The sequence below is a fragment of the Trachypithecus francoisi genome, unplaced genomic scaffold, assembly GCF_009764315.1.
Source record: "Trachypithecus francoisi isolate TF-2019V2 unplaced genomic scaffold, Tfra_2.0 Lachesis_group8, whole genome shotgun sequence".
Taxonomy (NCBI): domain Eukaryota; kingdom Metazoa; phylum Chordata; class Mammalia; order Primates; family Cercopithecidae; genus Trachypithecus; species Trachypithecus francoisi.
Window position 1 is genome coordinate 107,101,875 of NW_022681473.1, and position 21,136 is coordinate 107,123,010.

Below are 21,136 nucleotides of genomic sequence, written 5' to 3' on the forward strand. Positions count from 1 at the left end.
TACATGTTGGCTCAATGAAAAAATACTCAGTGATGTCACAAGGTTTGTCCTTAGCACAGCCTGAATTCAATCATTTCATCAATTTAAGTATGTCTGTTGTCATCATTTATCAAACTGGCCTATGTATAATGCATGTTTATATGTACATGTATATTTATGTGTATGCGTGTGTGGGTATGTGTATATACATGCATTTATTTCCCTGCTCTTTCCACGGAAAGGACCAAGTAGCAAGCAGGGTACCTAATGCCTGGGTCTCGGTCCCTAATACTACTCCACACTAAAAAGAATCAAGGAGGCCGGGCGCGGTGGCTCACGCCTGTAATCCCAGCACTTTAGGAGGCCGAGATGGGCGGATCACGAGGTCAGGAGATTGAGACCATCCTGGCTAACACAGTGAAACCCCGTCTCTACTAAAACTATCAAAAAAAAAAAAATTAGCTAGGCGTGGAGGCAGGCGCCTGTAGTCCCAGCTACACGGGACGCTAATGGCGTGAACCTGGGGGGTGAAGCTTGCAGTGAGCCGAGACCACACCACGGCATCCCAGCCTGGGCGACAGAGCGAGACTCCGTCTCAAAAAAAAAAAAAAGAAGAATCAAGGATCCTTGGACGCCAATGCTGGGCCAAGGTAGGTATAAGATAAGCCTGCCATCATGTTATGTCAAAAAGCAAGAAAGGGGCTGGGTGCAGTGGCTCACATCTATAATCCCAGCACTTTAGGAAGCCAAGGCTGGCGATCACTTGAGATCAGGAGTTCGAGACCAGCCTGGCCTACATGGTGAAACCCTGTCTCTACTAAAAATACAAAAATTAGCTAGGTGTGGTAGCACACATCTGTAATTTCAGCTACTGGGGAAGCTGAGACACAACTGCTTGAACCCAGGACGGGGAGGCTGTAGTGAGCCAAGATCATGCCACTGCACTCTAGCCTCTGTGACAGAGCTAGACTCCGTCTCAAAAAAAATAAATAAAAGCAAGAAAGTACTCAAGAAAGATGAAGGGGACACATCATAAACACACAGGAACCAACCTGAAAGAGCTTACACCGGCCAGATCTAGGATATTTTTAGGGAAAAAAAAAAAAAGGTGAGTATAAGTCCATACTGATAACAGATAAATATGGATGAGGGGAAGGGAAGTTTCTTCTTTATAGGAGCAAATACAGAGGGAGTGCTAGAATTGGAAAGTCATAACCCATCAGAGCAGAGATGAGCTCAAGCAAGAATCACCAATGGGTGCTAAAACTAGGGGGAAAATTTTGTGATTTTTTTAAAACAAGTATCATGCCATGAATTGAAGATACAAAGTCAAATCCCACTTCTACCACTCATGAGCTACAAGTATCTTTGGCTAAGTTAAGTTTCTCAAGCTCAGCACAACTGACATTTTGGGCCACAAAATTCTTTGTTGTAAGGGGCTGTCCTTTAGCATCCCCCCATTGATGATAATCAAAAATGTTTCTACAAATTGCTAAATGTCCCCTGGGGGACAAAAATTCTCCCTGGTTGAAAACAATACGCTAAGAGAACTAACTGCTCTGAACTTTTGTTTTCTCATCCACAAAACGGGGATAATACCTAGCCTGAATATCTATCTTACTGGGTTGAAGAAGGAGGGTGGCCATAGTATTACTGTATTTGCATGGTCTCAAAACGCACCCCAGATTGCTTATTCATCTCAATGGAGAGGAGAAAGAGCAGTAATTATAGAATGGAAAAATCATACACCTTGACAGGGTAATCAAAATTAACATCACCAAAGAAGAATAAATGGACACCATGTACACCTTCAAACATGATACCCTGAGAAGGCCATAATGTGATTTCTGCATTATTCAGGCTGAGAAAGCCTAACTTGAATCTAATTACTTCGGAATATCAGAAAATCCCAAAATGGGAAATGTTCCATTAATAAAAAAAGGAGGCCAGGCATGGTGGCTAATGTCTGTAATCCTAGCACTATGGTGAACCCAGCCTGGATAACATGGCAAAACCCCATCCCTACAAAAAAATACAAAAATTAGCCGGGTGTTGTGGCACATGCCTGTAGTCCCAGCTACTCAGACAGCTGAACGCAGGAGGGTCACTTGAGCCCAGGAGGTCAAGGCTGCAGTGAGCTGAGATCAGGCCACTGAACTCCAGCCTGGGTGACAGGGCAAGACCCTGTCTCAAAAAAAAAAAAAGGCGGGGGGTGGTGGGGGAAGGGGGTTGTAGGCTGTATTTTTATATGCCGATGGCATAAAAAGAAGAAAAAACACTAGGGAAACACTAATGACTAAAAAAGACATAACTACAAGTAATACCTGACCCTAGACTGGATCCTGTATAGAAGAAAAAAACTGCTATAAAGGACATGTTTGGGTCCATTAATAATTAGAATAACAGATGAGATAGAAGTATTTTAGCAATGTTAATTGAAGGTAACTGTACTGTGGTTACATAAGAGAATACCCTATTCTTAAGAAATATACACTGAAATATTTATAGTTGTAAAGGTCATGATTTTCTAATTTACCCTTAAGTATTCAGAAAAACTGTGTACACATGAGAAAAATGTTAGTTCGCTATACCACTTCAGCAGAGCAAAAAGAAAACTGTTTAATGACTGACACATAACCTTATATATGTTATAAAAAGAGTTAACATACCTGAATAGGAGATGGCTTTTCCCAGCCCATTTCAAAAATTCCCATCAGTAACTCCCGTTTCAAACAGTAATCTTCAAACTCATTTCCTTTTGTGGAGGTCACATCCTAGTCAAACAAACAAAAGGAACAATAAAAGAATAAATAACACTGTTTGGTAAATTTGGTGTCCTTTGGAAAATTTATCTGGGTCGGACACGGTGGCTCATGCCTGTAATCCCAGCACTTTGGGAGGCCAAGGCAGGCAGATCACCTGAGGTCAGAAGTTCAAGACCAGCCTGGCCAACACAGTGAAACTCCATCTCTACGAAAAATACAAAAAATTAGGCCGGGCGCGGTGGCTCAAGCCTGTAATCCCAGCACTTCGGGAGGCCAAGGCAGGCAGATCACCTGAGGTCAGAAGTTCAAGACCAGCCTGGCCAACACAGTGAAACTCCATCTCTACGAAAAATACAAAAAATTAGGCCGGGCGCGGTGGCTCAAGCCTGTAATCCCAGCACTTCGGGAGGCCGAGACGGGCAGATCACGAGGTCAGGAGATCGAGACCATCCTGGCTAACACGGCGAAACCCCATCGCTACTAAAAAATACAAAAAACTAGCCGGGCGAGGTGGCGGGCGCCTGTAGTCCCAGCTACTCGGGAGGCTGAGGCAGGAGAATGGCATGAACCCGGGAGGCGGAGCTTGCAGTGAGCTGAGATCCGGCCACTGCACTCCAGCCTGGGCGACAAAGTGAGACTCTGTCTCAAAAAAAAAAAAATTAGCCAGGGTGGTGGCGCACACCTGTAGTCCCAGCTACTCGGGAGGCTGAGGCAGGAGAATCGCTTCAACCCAGGAGACAGGTTGCATTGAGCCCTGATCGCACCCACTGCAGAGGCTGGGGGGACAAAGCCAGACTCTTATCTCAATTTAAAAAAAAAACAAGGAAAGAAAACTTACCTGACTTTAGTACTTTACCTGCCCAATCTTAAATATAAATACATGCAGATTACTTGTTTTAATCCATATTTCAACTTTTCCTGAAGAAAAACCACTTCTCCCTGCTTCGACACACAAGCTATTTAAAAAACTATGTTTTGGGGAAAGGGCACTTGGTCATAGCCTTTTTTTTTTTTTTTTGAGAGATGGAGTCTCGCTCTGTCACTCAGGCTGGAGTGCAGTGGTGCGATCCTGGCACATGCAACCTCCGCCTCCCAGGTTCAAGTGATTCTCCTGTCTCAGCCTCCTGAGTAGCCAGACTACAGGCACCCACCACCACACTCAACTAATTTTTGTATTTTTAGTAGAGACAGGGTTTCAACATGTTGACCAGGCTGGTCTCGAACTCCTGAAATCAGGTGATCCGCCTGCCTCGCCCTCCCAAACTGCTGGGAATACAGGCAAGAGCCACTGCGCCGGGTCCTTGGTCATAGTCTTCTAAGGACTGGTGGAATAGTGTTATTTTTTCACACAAATATCATGCCATGAATTGCAAATCACAAGATATGAAGTCAAATCCCACCTCTACCACTCATGAGCTACAGATATCTTTGGCTAAGTCAAATTTCTCAAGCTCAGCACTACAGACATTTTGGGCCACAAAATTCTTTGTTGTAAAGGGCTGTCCTGTAGCATCCCCCCATTGATAAGCAAAAATGTTTCTACAGCCGGGCGCGGTGGCTCAAGCCTGTAATCCCAGCACTTTGGGAGGCTGAGACGGGCGGATCACGAGGTCAGGAGATCGAGACCATCCTGGCGAACACGGTGAAACCCCGTCTCTACTAAAAATACAAAAACTAGCCGGGCGAGGCGGCGGGCGCCTGTAGTCCCAGCTACTCGGGAGGCTGAGGCAGGAGAATGGCGTAAACCCGGGAGGCGGAGCTTGCAGTGAGCTGAGATCCGGCCACTGCACTCCAGTCCGGGCGACAGAGCGAGACTCCACCTCAAAAAAAAAAAAAAAAAAAAAAAAATGTTTCTACAAATTGCTAAATGCCCCCTGGGGGACAAAAATTCTCCCTGGTTGAAAACAATACACTAAGATAACTAACTACTCTGAACTTTTGTTTTCTCATCCATAAAATGGGAATACATAGCCTGAATATCTATCTTACTGGGTTGGAGGAGGAGGGTGGCAGTGGTGTTATGGTCCTGAAACCAATTCCCTCCAGATACTGAGGGACAGCTGTACTTCACTTCTAGTTCCCCACCATTATCTACTTGTATTTTACAACCAACTTACCGAAGTTTTGATTCTAAGATCCTTTGGAGGGAGTTTTAAAGTCTTTTTCCAGTCATCACCAGGTCTAGAGAGAATACAGTAAATTTGAAGTATCAAAATTTATAGCATCCTAACAAAGATGATTCATCTCAATTATAATTGTTTTTAAAAGCACGGTAAGTTTAATATATTCCATTTAATATATCTAACAAGATAATTAAACAACTTTAGAAAAAGTATTCTTATACAGAAACAATCTCAGGAGGATAAAAAAATCAAGAACAGAAGGGATTAAGGCATCCATCGTCTTAAGCAATATTGTATACCGTGTAATTGTTGTCAAAAAGTGTTTTGTTTGACCTACACAGCGTGTGTTTGAATTTAAATTAGTTTAAATGAGTTTTCAACATTTAAAACTTGTAAGATTTTATGTATCTTATAGAACTCCTGGGTTCAAGCAATCCGCCTGCCTCGGTCTCCTAAAGTGCTAGGATTACAGGTGTGAACCACCATGGCCCGCTATTCTCATTTTTAAAATAGGTTAACAGGCCAGGCATAGTGGCTCATACCGGTAATCCCAGCACTTGGGAAGCCGAGGCAGGCAGATCACTTGAGGTCAGGAGTTTGATACCAGCCTGGCCAATATGGTGAAACCCCATCTCTACTAAAAACACAAAAATTAGCCAGGCATGGTGGGCATATCTGTAGTCCCAGCTACTCGGGAGGCTGAGGCAGGGGAATCACTTGAACCTGGGAGACAGACACTGCGGTGAGCCAAGTTCACAACACTGCACTCTAGCCTGAGTGACAGAGGGAGACTGTCTCAAAAATAAATAAGCCAGGTGCCGTGGCTCACGCCTGTAATCCTAACACTTTGGGAGGCCGAGGCAAGTGGATCACCTGAGGTCAGGAGTTCAAGAGTAGCCTGGCCAAAATGGTGAAACCCCATCTCTACTAAAAATACAAAAATTAGCCAAGCATGGTGGCATGCGCCTGTAATCCCAGCTACTCAGGAGGCTGAGGCAGGAGAATCGCTTGAACCAGGGAGCCAGTATCACGCCACTGCACTCCGCGACACAGCAAGACTCCGTACCAAATAAATAAACAAAACAAAACAGGTTAACAGTTACATCAAATAATTGATGTAATGCACTCAGCACAGTGCCTGGCAAAATAATAGCACAATATTAGCCAATGAGCATCTCTTAAATTTTTTTTTTATCGGAAATGCCAGAAACCATGAAAGAGAATAAAAACAAGGAGCATATAAATAAACTTTCTTTTGGGCCAAGTAAAAACCTCAAGCAATAAATACTCAAAGCATCTAATAATTAAAAAGATCAGGGAACATCTGCAGACAAAGCATTTAACTGTGACATCTTTGAAAAAGTTTTCACTGTAGCTGTTCTTACATAACCAGAGTCCCCAAAACATCTCAAATGCTCAACTGATAGAAAAAAAGACCACTTACTTTACTTAAAACTAGGTCCTACATAATGCAAATACTCTAACACTGGTAACTGTTTGCTACGAATTCCAAGACTACTATACTAAAACCTTTTTTTTTTTTTTTTCCTGAGATGGAGTCTTGCTCTGTCACCCAGGCTAGAGTACAGTGGCATGATCTCAACTCACTGCAACCTCTGCCTCCTGAGATTTAAGGAATTCTCCAGCCTCAGCCTCCAGAGTAGGTGGGATTACAGGAGCCCACCACCACACCCGGCTAGTTTTTGTATTTTTAGTAGAGACAGGGTTTCACCATGTTGGTCAGGCTGGTCTCGAACCCCTGACCTTGTGATATGCCTGCCTCAGCCTCCCAAAGTGCTGGGATTACAGGCGTGAGCCACCACGCCCAGCCTACTAAAGCCTTTCATCTAAGTCTGTATCATCAAAGTTTCTGATTAAAAAATGTCAGTATGACATACTGTTGAATTCAACAAAATAGTGAATAATAATGCGTAAGATACAATCCAAAGCTTGACAAGAAATTTATATATATATATGTTTTTTGAGACGGAGTCTTGCTCTGTGGCCCAGGCTGGAGTGCAGTGGCCCGATCTCAGTTCACTGCAAGCTCCGCCTACCGGGTTTACGCCATTCTCCTGCTTCAGCCTCCTGAGTAGCTGGGACTACAGGAGCCTGCCACCTCACCCGGCTAGTTTTTTGTCTTTTTTAGTAGAGACGGGGTTTCACCGTATTAGCCAGGATGGTCTTGATCTCCTGACCTCGTGATCCGCCTGTCTCGGCCTCCCAAAGTGCTGGGATTACAGACTTGAGCCACTGCGCCCGGCCAGAAATTTATAATCTTATGAGATGAAAAAACTATTTAAAATGAGAAAGTAAGTGATAGACGTAAGTATTAGAAGCGTTCTGAGACACTTGATGGGATCTAGAGGACTTCATGGAAAAGACGACACAGAAAATGAGATCTGAAGAACTTACAGAATTGAAAAGAAACCATTAATCGTAGGAAAACCAGAAAAGAAAACCCACTGTTGTCCCAAAACCAGAATTTACTACTTTTTTGAGATGGAGTCTTGCCCTGTCACCCAGGCTTCAGTGCAGTGGTGCCATCATAGCTCACCACAGCCTTTATTATTTGTAGAGACAGGGTCTTGCTATGTTGCCCAGGTTAGTCTCAACCTCCTGGCCTCAAGTGATCTTCCCACCTCAGCCTCCCAAAGTGCTGGGATGAACAGCATGAGCCATCATACCCAGCCCCAGAACTTTTGAAATAGAAAATATTCTCATAGGCCAGGTGCGGTGGCTCATGCCTGTAATCCCAGCACTCTGGGAGGCCGAGGCAGGCAGATCACCTGAGGTCAGGAATCCAAGGGTAGCCTGGCCAACATGGTGAAATCTCATCTCTACTAAAAATACAAATATTAGCCAGGCGTGATGGTGGACACCCGTAATCCTAGCTACTTGGGAGGCTGAGGCAGGAGAATGGCTGGAACCCAGAAGGTGGAGGTTGTAGTGAGTTGAGATCACACCACTGCATTCCAGCCTGGGCAACACAGTGAGAATCCATCTCAAAAAAAAAATTAAAAATAGGCTGGGCGCAGTGGCTCACATCTGTAATCCCAGTACTGTGAGAGGTCAAGGTGGGCAGATCACTTGAGCTCAGGGTTCCAGACCAGCCTGGGCAACACAACAAAACCCCGTTGCTACTGGCACATGCCAGTAGTCCCCACTATTTGTAGGGCTGAGGCAGAAGGGTCACTTGAGCCTGGGAACTTGAGGCTGCAGTGAGCCGTGATCATGCCACCATACTCCAGCCTGGGCAACAAAGTGAGACCCTGTCTCAAAAAAAAAAAAAAAAGGTTATAAAAAAATTAAAAATAGTCTAAATTTTGCTAACCTACTTACATTCTGTCAAGACAAACTACAACCGAAGTAGTATTCATTTCTCTATCAATTAAAGCACTCACCTTAAAAAAATGGAATATATACTAATACCAATTCTACCAGTGACCTAACCAATTCTGTTGAAAATTAGTTATTAGAGGTCCTAGTGAAACACATACAGTAACTATACGATAGTCTGGTAGCTTGTATAAGCTATTTTTCTGTAGGAAGTGAAAAGATCTAGGTTGTAGTAAAACATATACCTCAGTTCAGTAACCCAGTGTCAACATCTTATGAGGATTCCTAGGGTTAAATTATTTCATATGGCAAGTTTGTTTTTTTTTTTTCGAGACAAAGTCTGTCGCCCAGGCTGGAGTGCAGTGGCACCATCTCGGCTCTCTGCAACCTCCACCTCCCGGGTTCAAGTGATTCTCCTGCCTCAGCCTCCTGAGTAGCTGGGATTACAGGTGCACACCACCACACCCAGCTAATTTTTGTATTTTTAGTAAAGACAGGGTTTCACCATGTTGGTCAGACTGGCCTCAAACTCTTGACCTCGTGATCTGCCCACCTCAGCCTCCCAAAGTGCTAGGATTACAGGCTTGAGTTACTGCACCTGGCCTTTTTTTTTTTTTTTTTGTGAGATAGTTTCACTCTTGTTGCCCAGGCTGGAGTGCAGTAGTACAATCTCAGCTCACTGCAACCTCCGCCCCCCAGGTTCAAGTGATTCTCCTGCCTCGGTTTCCCGAGTAACGTTATAGGCATGCACCACCACGCCCAGCTAATTTTGTATTTTTAGCAGAGACAGGGTTTCTTCATGTTTGTCAGGCTGGTCTTGAACTCCCGACCTCAGGTGATCTGCCTGCCTCGGCCTCCCAATGTGCTGGGATTACAGGCATGTGCCACCGTGCCCGGCCCTGTATGGCAACTTCTTAACAAAAGCCAAATATCAATTGGAGCCAAGAATCTTAAATGTGAATTTCCTATAACTGAATCTTTACAGTGATGGTTACCATTCAAATACTCTAATTAAAATATACACTTAAAAGTAACAAATAGCCTACATACTTTCAGCTTTAAAAGAAAAAATACCCTCTAGTAAGAGGAGGCTCTTCAATTTTGAGGTTAACAAAAGGTTTCTGAGACTGTTCAGAACTGTGTTCTGTGAGTTCAAAATTCTTAGTTCCCGTTTTATATGTAAAAGAAGGAAAAACAATTAAAAAAATATTTTTTTCTGGTAGAGACAGAGTCTCGTTATGTTGCCTAGGTTGGTCTCAAAATCCTGGACTCAAGTGATCCTCCCACAATGGCCTCCCCAAAGTATAGGGATTACAAGCGTGAGTCACCTCAACCAGCCAATTTTTTTTTTTTTTTAAAGTAAAAAAGCTAAGTTCCATAAGCTAAAAAAAGTTATGAGGAAATTTTCTGAGTGAATAATGCTTGGAGTTCAGAAGGCTGGGCAAGTCTTTAAATACTCTAAAGACTCAGACTGAGTCTTTAAATTTAATACTTAAAGTTGGCTTTATGTGCTGTTTAGGGTAAGGTGCAGTCATAACAACACTAAAAAAACTATACTGACAACAAGATGACTAATAATTGTATTCATTTATAACAAACTAAGCTAATAACTTTTACACTAATTACAAAAGCCAGAAATGTTTCCAAAAACCATTTATACAAAATTTCTGTATATCATCTGTCCTTAGGATCACTACATGCTGAATAAATTATAGCAGAAATAACGTTATTCTATTGCAAATACCTACTGGCCATAAAACAAAGTCATCTGTCCTCTATTTGGAATCAAAATGGTTAAATTAAGGCATAAGTTTTTTTTTTTTTTTTTTTTTTTGAGACGGAGTCTCGCTCTGCCGCCCAGGCTGGAGTGCTGTGGCCAGATATCAGCTCACTGCAAGCTCCGCCTCCCGGGTTCACGCCATTCTCCTGCCTCAGCCTCCCGAGTAGCTGGGACTACAGGCGCCCGCCACCTCGCCCGGCTAATTGTTTTTGTATTTTTTTTTTTTAGTAGAGACGGGGTTTCACCGTGTTAGCCAGGATGGTCTCGATCTCCTGACCTCGTGATCCACCCGTCTCGGCCTCCCAAAGTGCTGGGATTACAGGCTTGAGCCACCGCGCCCGGCCAAGTATTAATAGTCAACACCAAAGTAACAAAAATCTTGGTTCCCCAAAAGTATTTATTATTTACTCTAACACTTACTTAATAGTGGTGGTCATACTCTGTGCTTGCTGCTGAGTGCCATTATTGATTGTGTTGGTGTTTTTCAGCTGGTTCATCTGTTGCTGTGTCTGTGTGCCCCCTCCTCCAGGGCCACCAGTGGGTTTCACAGGGCCTCTCAGCTGACCATTTTGACTGGACAGACCCATTATAACAGGGTTCTCTGTTCTGGCCGTGCTCATGCTGTTTTAGTTGCAAAGGTGTCTTTCAAACTTCAAAACTTTTGAAAGTCAGTAGAGAAACTGTAATAACAGTTTATTAGGCTCTCCAAAATGAAGAGATAAATATAAGTCTTGCTCAATAAATGAGTCCTTTATTGCAATGCAGGCAAGCACCTGTAAGTCTCTGAACGGTAAGCAGCAGTAACTTGCTCCCTTGCACGGAATCAACTTTTTATTTTTAAAAAGCCCTCTAACAAGCTTGAGTTATGTCTGAATTCACTCACGTCAATCTGAAACAAACAAATAAAATTAAATTAGCAAACACAACAGAAAAACTTTGTTTCCTTTTTAAAAGAACCCCTTTGAAAGAACTCTTCTTTTATATTTAAGAATTAATAATACAGCTACACTTATACCAAATCACTAGCCAAGCTAGGAAAGACACAACTTTGAACTATCTCAAAAACACAATGAGGCCAATCTCAAACATTTAAAATTGTTAATTCAAAGCAATCCAGAGATTATGTAGAAAGAGACTAGTATATTAGCACTACTTGTCAAATTATTATCTGTTCAGTTTCCTCCCCATGAATTCTCTAAAAGTCTCTGACATCTCTAAAAGTCAGTGATTCATTATACTTAATTGCATTACAACTCACTGAAGTATCACACAACTTAAGACAATTCATTTTCTTCTACTTCTGATAGCAATCGAGAGTCTTTATAGACTTAAGTGAGCTTTTGACTTGAACTTCACACTTCCAGAAAAAAAAACAACACTTTTGTGCCCTTATGAATTTCAACTATTAAACTTTATGGGCTGGGTGTTCGTGGCTCACGCCTGTAATCCCAGCACTTTGGGAGGCCAGTGCAGGTGATCACTTGAGGTGAGGAGTTAGAGACCAGCATGGACAACACAGTCAAACCTCATCTCTACTGAAAACACAAAATTTAGGCCAGGAGTGGTGGCTCACGCCTGTAATCCCAGCACTTTGGGAGGCCGAGGTGGGTGGATCACGAGGTCAGGAGTTCAGGATCAGCCTGGCCAAGATGTTGAAACCCAGTCTCTACCAAAAATACGAAAATTAGCCAGGCATGGTGGCAGGCACCTGTAATTCCAGCTACAAAGAACTGCTTGAACCCAAGAGGCGGAGGATGTAGTGAGCCAAGATTGTGCCACTACACTCCAGCCTGGGCAACAGAGCCAGACTCCGTCTCAAAAACAACAAAAAAAACCACACAAAATTTAGCCAGGTGTGGTGGCGCACACCTGTAATGGAGTCTCAGCTACTCGGGAGGCTAAGGCCCAAGAATCACTGGAACCTAGGAGATGGAGGCTGCAGTGCGCCAGGCGACAGAGTGAGACCTTGTCTCAAAAAACAACAAAAAAAAAACTATGAAGAAAAATGTATTTTCCTTTTTCCTTTTTGTCCTTTAAAACAATACATGAAGCAGTCAAGAAAATAGTGTATTTCTGCCACAATGTATTCAGCAAGTAATGATCCTAAGGATAGACGATACACACAAATTTTGTATAAATGATTCTTTATTTTGAAACTGACAAAAACAAGATAACGCTAATAATTTTATTCATTTATAATAAACTCTGCTAATAACTATTCTAATTTTAAATAGTATTAATTAAAAAAACAGGAAAATTCCTGTTTAAAAAAAAAAACTGTGGAAGACTAAACACACTAGTAATTTTTTTTTTTTTTTTGAGGCGGAGTCTCGCTCTGTCACCCAGGCTGGAGTGCAGTGGCCGGATCTCAGCTCACTGCAAGCTCCACCTCCCGGGTTCACAGGGGTTCACACCATTCTCCTGCCTTAGCCTCCCGGGTAGCTGGGACTACAGGCGCCACCACCTCGCCCGGCTAGTTTTTTGTAGTTTTTAGTAAAGACAGGGTTTCACCGTGTTAGCCAGGATGGTCTCGATCTCCTGATCTCGTGATCCACCCGTCTCGGCCTCCCAAAGTGCTGGGATTACAGGCTTGAGCCACCGCGCCCGGCCACACTAGTAATTTTAAGAAAACTTTCCAAGAAACCCAGAGTAGTAAATCTAATTAATACTTAAAAAAAAAAAAAAAAATAACTGGCAGGGCGGGCACGGTAGCTCACACCTGTAATCCAAACACGTTGGGAGGCTGACGCTGGTGGATTACCTGAGGTCAGGAGTTCAAAACCAACCTGATCAACATGGTGAAACTCCGTTTCCACTAAAATACAAAAATTAGCTGGGCGTGGTGGTGGTCCTCTGTAATCTCAGCTCCTTAGGAAGCTGAGGCAGAAGAATCACTTAAACCCAGGAGGCGGAGGCAGCAATGCGCCAAGATCACACCACTGTACTCCAGCGCAGGTAACAAGAGCAAAACTCCGCTTAAAATAAAAAGACACAAAACTGGTCAACCTCATTTTAAAATTATCCTGTAAATGGAAATCTTACTTTTATTTTTCATTTTATTTTTTGAGACAGAGTCTTGCATTGTCGCCCGGGCTGGAGCGCAATGGCACGCTCTCAGCTCACTGTGACCTCCACCTCCCGGGTTCAAGCGATTCTCCTGCCTCAGCCTCCTGAGTAGCTGGGGATTACAGGCATGCGCTACCATGCCCAGATAATTTTTGTATTTTTAGTAAAGACGTGGTTTGGACACGTTGGCCAGGCTGGTCTTGAACAACTGACCTCAGGTGGTCCGCCGACCTTGGCCTCCCAAAGAGCTGAGATTACAGGCGTGAGCCACCCCGCCCAGCCACTTTTATTTATTATTATTACTTCTGAGACATGTTGCCCAGGGTGGAGTGCAGTGGCCCGATCTCAGCTGACTGCAACCTCCACCTCGTGGGTTCAAGCGATCCTCATGCCTTAGCCTCCCAAGTAGCTGGGTGGGATTACAGTGCGGCTAATTTTTGTATTTTTCAGTAGAGATGGGGTGTTATCAAGTTGGCCAGGCTGGTCTCAGACTCCTGACCTCAAATATCTGCCCGCCTTACCCTTCCAAAGTGCTAGGATTACAGGCGAGAGCCACCGTGCCCAACTGAAATCTTAATTGTAGTTAATAAAAACATACAAAGACCCGAAAACAAAGCTCTACTCTGTTGGCTTTTGATTTAATCCCATTACATTTCTTTTTTTTTTGAGGCGGAGTCTCGTTCTGTCACCCAGGTTGGAGTGCAGTGGCACTATCTCGGCTCACTGCAACCGCCGCCTCCTGCGTTCAAGCGATTCTCCTCCTGTCTCAGCTTCCAGAGTAGCTGGGATTACAGGCGCCCGCCACCACGCGCAGCTAAATTTTTTGTATATTTAGTAGAGACGAGGTTTTGCCATGTTGGCCAGGCTAGTATCGAACTCCTGACCTCAGCTGATTCGCCTGCCTTGGCCTCCCAAAGTGCTGGGATTACATGCGTGAGCCACCGCGCCCCGCAACCCCGTTTCATTTCTTACATAAAATACACAGCTTACAAGTGCTGATTCTTTCTGCCATATACCAAGGCATGTGAAACTCAAAATTTTCAAGTCAACAGATCTCAAAATTTATGAGAAAATGTTCCTTGATTATGCCTTCCTTAAAAAAAAAAAAAAATGAACAAGTTGCTCACAAGCAAATCCTGATTATCACATACACAAAGTTGTTTACTTTGAAGTCCTTCTGACTGACATCTTAAGCAGATATGGTTAACAGCTACTTTCCTGTATTGACGGGTTTATATTATGATCAGCGACATCACGCAGTTCACACCGAGACTTAGTTGCTTGCAAAGCACTAAGAGGATGAAAAGGGCAACCTCTAAAGACCGAACGATATCATCATTACTGTCCATCATGCACAGTAAGACCTCCTATATCCTTAAATCCAAAATGAGACTATGTGATAACTGCTCCCTTCTTAAACTGAAACCTGCACTGCAGCTTTGTCTCAGAGAAGGAAATATTCCTCCAATCCCTTCCCAATTTAGATGTGCAAGTTATCTTTCTACATTCTCAAAACAAAACAAAACACAAAAAAACGAGAAACAGACTAGAAACGTAGACTAGTTGGGAGGAGCCCCTAGTGGAGTTAATTACAGCACTTCTCAGATCGTAGTTAGCAATTGACAGTTTCACACCCAAAACACTATCGTCATCGCCAACAAGAGCTTTTGTTTGCAAATGCAGCGCAGTTTTTCTAAGCTTTGCCTGCAAGTTGGAGTGACTGGGTTTTATTCTGAAGGGAAAGGGGGGCTGTGGAAGAGAAAAGAAAAAGATAAAGGAAAGAGACAGGTCAATGACTGGAGCCCCATAATTGTAGGGAAATTTACCCTCCCCCCTGCCGCCCCTCGCCCCAAACACACAACACGTCAAGTCAGCTCCCTCTGACCATAAACACAAAAGGTTGGGGCTCTGCAATCCTATCTGCGCAATATGAGCCGGCAACCAGCTCCATCAGTAGCAAACAATAGGGACTCCCCGAAGGAGGCCCCAAAGGGACCCCCCCAACCCAGAAATCCCCCTCCTTTCCTCCAAGAGTCTGGGGCTCCATATACACCCTCTTGTTACTGACCTGCAAGGCCTACCGCAATCAAGCAGCGGTCAGTTCGCTTTGAACCGAGCCTTCCAATACAGCATGTCCCTGCCGCCCCCTATAGGGCTGCCTCGTACCCTATAACCTCCACCATCATTCCCCTAAGTCCTTGCCGCCCCCTTCGGCCTCATATTCCCTCATCTTCGATAAAGCTCCTCCGAGTACTTAACCTGCTCCTCCTGCCGACTCTGCCGCACACCACATTCCTATATTCGCCTCCTCTCAGGCGCCCCCACCCCACACAGCTGCCGCCCGCCTTCCTCCCCAGGCCCGGCCAGGCCTTAGGCCTCCGCCCAAGAGAGTGCCCCAGAGCCGGCCCGGGGGACTCCCCGCAGCCCCCACAGCGCCGCTGACCTCGACCCCACCACCTCACCCCAGGCCTCGCGGCTCGGGCCCGTGTCCTACCAAGGAGGCCACTCCCGCTCGGCACCCTCGGTCCTTTATTGTTGACTCGAAGCTCCCAAAATGGCGGCCGCTCCTTCCTCCTCGGAAACCTCCGCCCGCCCCCACCCGGCCCCCTCGCTACGGCCTCCTCCCGCCCCCGCCCCCACCCGGCTCCGAGGGGCGCGCAGCCCAGCCGCCCGCGCCGCCGGCTCCTCCGGCCGTCCAGCCCTACCTCCTCCGCTGCCCGCTCTCGTGGCGCCGCCGAAGTCGCCGCCGGGCTGAGCTAACTCGGCTCCTCTGTCCCCTCCCTCGCTCGCCCGTTCGCCTGCCCGCCGCCTCCTCCCTCTTTCCCTGCCTCTCCGCATGGCGGCGACCGCGGCTCCTCCTCCACTCAAGATGGCGAAACCTCGGCCGCCGCGGCTACATCCGCCGCGGCGTCAGTGCCTTCCCGGCCTGCTGTTGAGAGAAAGCCGGGCCGCGAAAGCCTCCTGAGGAGAAAATGGAGGGCCTTTCTCTCACACCGACGAGAAAAGTTCGAGGGGGAACTATGAGTTCCTTTCTGAAGGGACAAGACGGCTGCTTTTCCACAGCTGCGAAGTGATTGGGGAATGGTGGCTGGCAAGGGTAGCCCTGCCTTCGCCCCTGCAAAGTAAAAATAGGGAGTTGAGACCAGAGGAGCATCTCTTTATTACATGTCTAAGGATATGTTTTGAAAACCGGCCCCCGGGCAGCTGCTCGGGGACAGGAAGCTGACCTGACTTCTCCTGCTAGCCGGGGAGACTGATGCCGGGCATAAGGGGCCGCATCCGAGCCTCTCGGGGCGCGCCTCCCTCCAGGAAGGCGCGGGACTAGCAGCCCGGAGACGCCGGGCGCGCGTCTGAGTGTGGGGGCCGGAAGGGGGGCCGACCGGGCCCCGAGGCCGCGCGAAGCAGGAGGGAGGACTCCAGAGAGCGCGCGAGGGGCGCTTCGCGGAGGGGCAGGGCGGGCCTGTAGGGCGCGCCTGGCTAGGGGAAGGCTCTGGGCTTGAGAGTGCGCCTGGCGGGGGGGGGGGTTGGGGGGGCAGGCACCGGGCTTGAGGGGGCGCCTGCGGGTGCTATGGGGGGGTACACCGAGCTTGAGGGTGCGCCCGAGGGGCTCTCATGTGAAGTGTACTAGGCTTGAGGGCGCCCCTGTGGGGCTGGGGAGGGGCAAAGGCGCCGAGCTTGAGGGTGCGCCTCGGGGGGCTGCGGGGGGAAGGCACCGGGCTTGAGCGTGGGCCGGGAGAGGACGGCGGGGGATCGGACTGTGAGGGCGTATCTTGGGGGACCTGTTGGGGAGGAACCGGGAGGTGAAGGCACAGCTGGGGATGAGGTGGGGGCAGGGGCCGGGCTGTAAGAGTGCGACTGAGGGGTATTACTCCGGAACGCACGGAGCAGGGGGAGTGGGGAGGCCTAGTGGCGGGGGAGCTCACGGGGTGGTGGGGGGAGAAGCTGGACTGTAAGGTGAGGAGTTGGTAGGGCGCAACCCTCTTCTCCTGCCGTCGAAGGGCAAGACTCAAGAAAGTGGGGGCGGAGGAGGCCGGGCCCTCCCCCAAAGGGAGGGAAGCTACTGAAGCGTCAGTTATAATGGAAATAGGAATTCAGTAAGGAAATGGAGAACCTGAAGGCGGAGGGTGATTCTCCTGCCTGACCCTCACTATAAAGATATTTATGTATCTTTCCATAATTACTTTTAAGATCCCAACGTCTCTGTTTATCCTTGACAAATAATAAAACTGCTGTCTTCTTCCAAGTTAAACAAAACTTTGGAGTTAAAAACTAACTAGGTCAAGAGAAACAATATCTGGGTCTCGCCCAATTGAGAGATTTGAGTATACAAAGAATGGCCAAACCTATCCATGACCTCCTACCCAAGACCTCTGCAGTAATCTGCCCAGAAGGGTCAGGACTTTATCTTTAGCTGGCCGCTTCCCTATTTCTTGCCTCTGCTTCCAGCTCTGGGCCAATCAGAGAAAGCCAAATGTGCTCCTCACACCAATCACATAAGAAACCCTGCTTCTAGTTAGCCCTCCTCCAACTTCCCGGTGCCAGGAGCCTCCAATCAGAGCCAGCCTGAAGTTTCTCACTTTTTTCACTGTATGTAAAGCTTTTCCATTTCCCTGCCTGCCTATGAGTCTACCAAACCAAGTGATGGGTCTCGGCTGACTCCCTTGCCAGCTCTGAGTAAATAGTCTGTTCTCATCTGGTGGTCGTTATTTCTACACAGCCAGTGGGAAGGTGGTGGAGAATAATGAAGACTATTCTTAAGGTTAAAAAGAAGATTCGCCTTAAATTTTTTTTAAATTTTAAATTTACAGTATGGCGTCTCCTGCCCAGCTTTTAAAATACGTGCTCATGTAAGGAAATAGCCTTGCACCTTGTGCCCATCCTGGAGAGAAAATGGTTTCTTAATAAAATAATGTATGAGGCCTTTTTTGCCCCCAGTATCTTCCTAAGCAGAGGAATGTGAAGGGGGGTTGGGCCAAGAAGTGAGTGGTAGGAAGAGAGGCCTACAGATTTAAAACAGGCCACTGCTCGGAAGGGTCTCTTTCCTAGACCACTGAAGAAATTGAACCAGGCAAAGGAAGGGGGTTCACACCCACAAATAAACTATAACCTACAAAAGGAGCCCGGGTTCACATCCACAAATAAATTGTAACTTACACAAGGAGTCAACCAAAAGTAGAATATGAAATAGGTACCCCCTTCTCACCTAGGAATCTTTCCAGGGCTAAAACCTGCAAAGATTCTGCTTTTAGGGTAGTCAGATACCCTCACAACTCATTTACATCAGCCCTTCTCTGTTTTCAAGTGAGAAGCATAGATGGTTCAGAATTAAGCTATGAGTTCTTGGATCTTTTCTTCCAAGTTTAGTGTTAGTGGTTGATAGGTATAGTTCAACTATCTCAATACATTGTTTTCTCCCTAGTTAAAACAGATTTGCAAGAATCATTTGTATGACACTTTAGGAATACAGATAAATTGTTTGCTAGTGCAAATAATATCCTTATATTTATAAAATATATGTATACTTTTTTTAATGTTATATGAATCCAGTCCTCTGGCCTTTTAGTTAGTATTGAGTGTAATAGTTGTGAGTGATCTGTAGTAAATATGGTTTCTGGAGGGTGTGCTGTCATCCCTAATGAACTCACCTATTAATTGTGGTAAAGAGTGTCCCACGTGGGCTAGGTGCGGTGGTTCACGCCTGTAATCCCAGCACTTTGGGAGGCCAAGGCGGGTGGATCGCCTGAGGTCAGGAGTTCGAGACCAGCCTAGCCAACATGGTGAAACCCGTCTCTACTAAAAAAAAAAAGAAAAGAAAAAAGCTGGGTGTGGTGGCAGGTGCCTGTAATCCCAGCTACTTGGGAGGCTGAGGCAGGAGAATCTCTTGAACCCAGGGAGGTGGAGGTTGCAGTGAGCCGAGATCATGCCATTGCACACCAGCCTGGGCAACAAGAGCAAAACTCCATCTCAAAAAAAAAAAAAAAAAAAGTTTTCCAACATGTATTAGCCGTTTTCATGTTGTTCGTAATCACCTTTGCGTCATCACCCCTCTTCAATTCCTCCTGGAATTTCAATCACAGTAATGGGTTATCTCAGCAAATATTCGCCAGTCTGACATCCTGACCTCATTTATTTACCTAAAAATAACCAGAACGAAAAAATAAATCGCAGGTTAATTTACACTTGATTTCACTTTAACTTCATTTTAAAATACTTAGAATCCAGAATTCCAAGTAAGTTGAACCTGGAATACGCAGACCTGTGATAATACCTTAAAACACCCAAATGTTTTCAACTTGCTGAAATGGATTTCACACTTTTAACATTCTGGGCTTATTTTTTTAAATGGAACTATAATACTTTAACTCAAATTACAATCAAATGTGTTCATGACCTGGAAGAAAAAAGTTTTACCTATCTCATATCTTCAGGGAAATTATTATATCACATCTGGCTAAGCTTTACGGTTTGGTTTTTGCCCTCTTTCAAGTGATTTGCAGTATAATACTTTGATTTTCCAAAATTTCAACATACAAAGTTATTTTCCAAATATGCTCAAGCAACATCTGATAGTCACTAACAAGACTAAAGGCTAATATGCCCAAGGAGCCAAGTCCTGTTTTCTTGGGACTTCATAGCAGGTAAAAATTGCCTTTTCAATTTATACACCTGAAGAAAGTGAAGCAGCATCAGTCACCGAGGGCTTAGTAGAGATGTACTCAGAGAGATGCACATACTGCACTGAAGTTAATGCATACTAAGCAGGTGTCTTTAATCACTGAGAGATCACATCAGGCACATTTTATTGGAATAAATGTTCCAACCCCTGAGTAAACTCAAGTTGAAAAGTAGGAAGGTTGGCCAGTGCAGTGGCTCACACCTGTAATCCCAGCACTTTGGGAGGCCAAGGTAGGTGGATCACCTGAGGTCAGGATTTCGAGACCAGCCTGGCTAACACGGTGAAACCCTGTCCCTACTAAAAATACAAAAAAGTAGCGGGGTGTGGTGGCACACGCCTGTAGTCCCAGCTACTCTGGAGGCTGAGGCAGGAGAATCGCTTGAACCCAGGAGGCAAAGGTTGCAGTGAGCCGAGATCACACCACTGCATTTCAGCCTGGGCAACGGAACAAGATTCCATCTCAAAAAAAAAAAAAAAAAGATAAAAGAAAAAGAAAAGAAAATATGTGTGGCTGGAAGACACTGAAATCTGGAAAATAGCTATTTAGATATAAATTTACTTTGACTTACTGAGATCAAGAAAGAACTGACATCATTTTCATCTAAGATACCTTGTTCTCCTTGGGTATTTTCCAAGTTAGTTCAGGGGCAGTTGCCGAGGAATAACACTGATGGGGATTCACACTCTGGCAATCTTGTTGAACTGCCTGATGTTGGTTTGTGTAATCTGGCCCCTTTGTACCCAAGAATCTGTGACAAGATGCTACTTCTGATAATCTGTGCAGGGGTAGCAACAGGAGTCTGAATAATCGTAAGTGTCCAGCCCTGGTTTCCTGCCACTAGTCAATCTGCAGAGACTTTTATTGATTCTTGAAAATACAACTGTGATTGTAGGTTTGGGCCCTGGGAATGTAATTTATAGCTAAAGAATGGGCAATCTCTTCGGTCCTGAGTGCCGTGGTTGGATTGTGTAACATCTGTGGCTACCAGGACAAGGAAGGAACAAAGAGAAAAGTATTTCAGTGCAGAGATCTTCTCAGTGGCTCTCCTTGCTCTTCACCTGCCTGATGAATTTTAAAGACTACTTTTTTATCATATCTTCACACCCTAAGCTACCCCCTCAGTGGCTCCCAGTTTCCTTTTACTAATCAAGTCTACACTCCATAGACTGAGACTGCCAATATGCCTATCTGCTCTGATATCCTACTCTTCCTCCCCCCATACATTTGCTGCTCTGGTCTCCTGAAAGGTTACATTCCCTCACCTCTGATTGTTTCCCTTAGAAACCCTCTCATCTCCTTTCCTCTGGGTCTATCAAAATCTCATTCAGAACCCTAGCTATATTACCACAAGCCCCCATCCTTCCATCTTCCCATTCCTTTGCTCCTGTGCAACCAGGGCTCAGGCTC

The 21,136-nt window shown here is 45.5% G+C and overlaps 1 protein-coding gene across 4 annotated transcripts in view; it reads right to left on the reverse strand.

Annotated features, from left to right (window-relative positions):
- The window catches only part of DDX6 (DEAD-box helicase 6), a 46,477-nt gene extending 30,073 nt beyond the window's left edge, over positions 1-16,404 (reverse strand). Inside the window, exons 1-4 of one of the 4 annotated variants that reach the window (XM_033207566.1) lie at positions 16,280-16,404; positions 10,407-10,875; positions 4,862-4,925; positions 2,649-2,753 (exon numbers count right to left, since the gene is read on the reverse strand). In XM_033207566.1, the coding sequence (XP_033063457.1) occupies positions 2,649-2,753; positions 4,862-4,925; positions 10,407-10,606 (369 nt within the window). In that variant the 5' untranslated portion in view covers positions 10,607-10,875; positions 16,280-16,404. Of the gene's footprint in view, positions 1-2,648; positions 2,754-4,861; positions 4,926-10,406; positions 10,876-15,514; positions 15,672-15,757; positions 16,204-16,279 lie in introns of those variants that run through there. The other 3 variants (XM_033207562.1, XM_033207564.1, XM_033207565.1) reach the window with 3 other exon arrangements.
- Between the last annotated feature and the right edge of the window lie 4,732 nt (positions 16,405-21,136).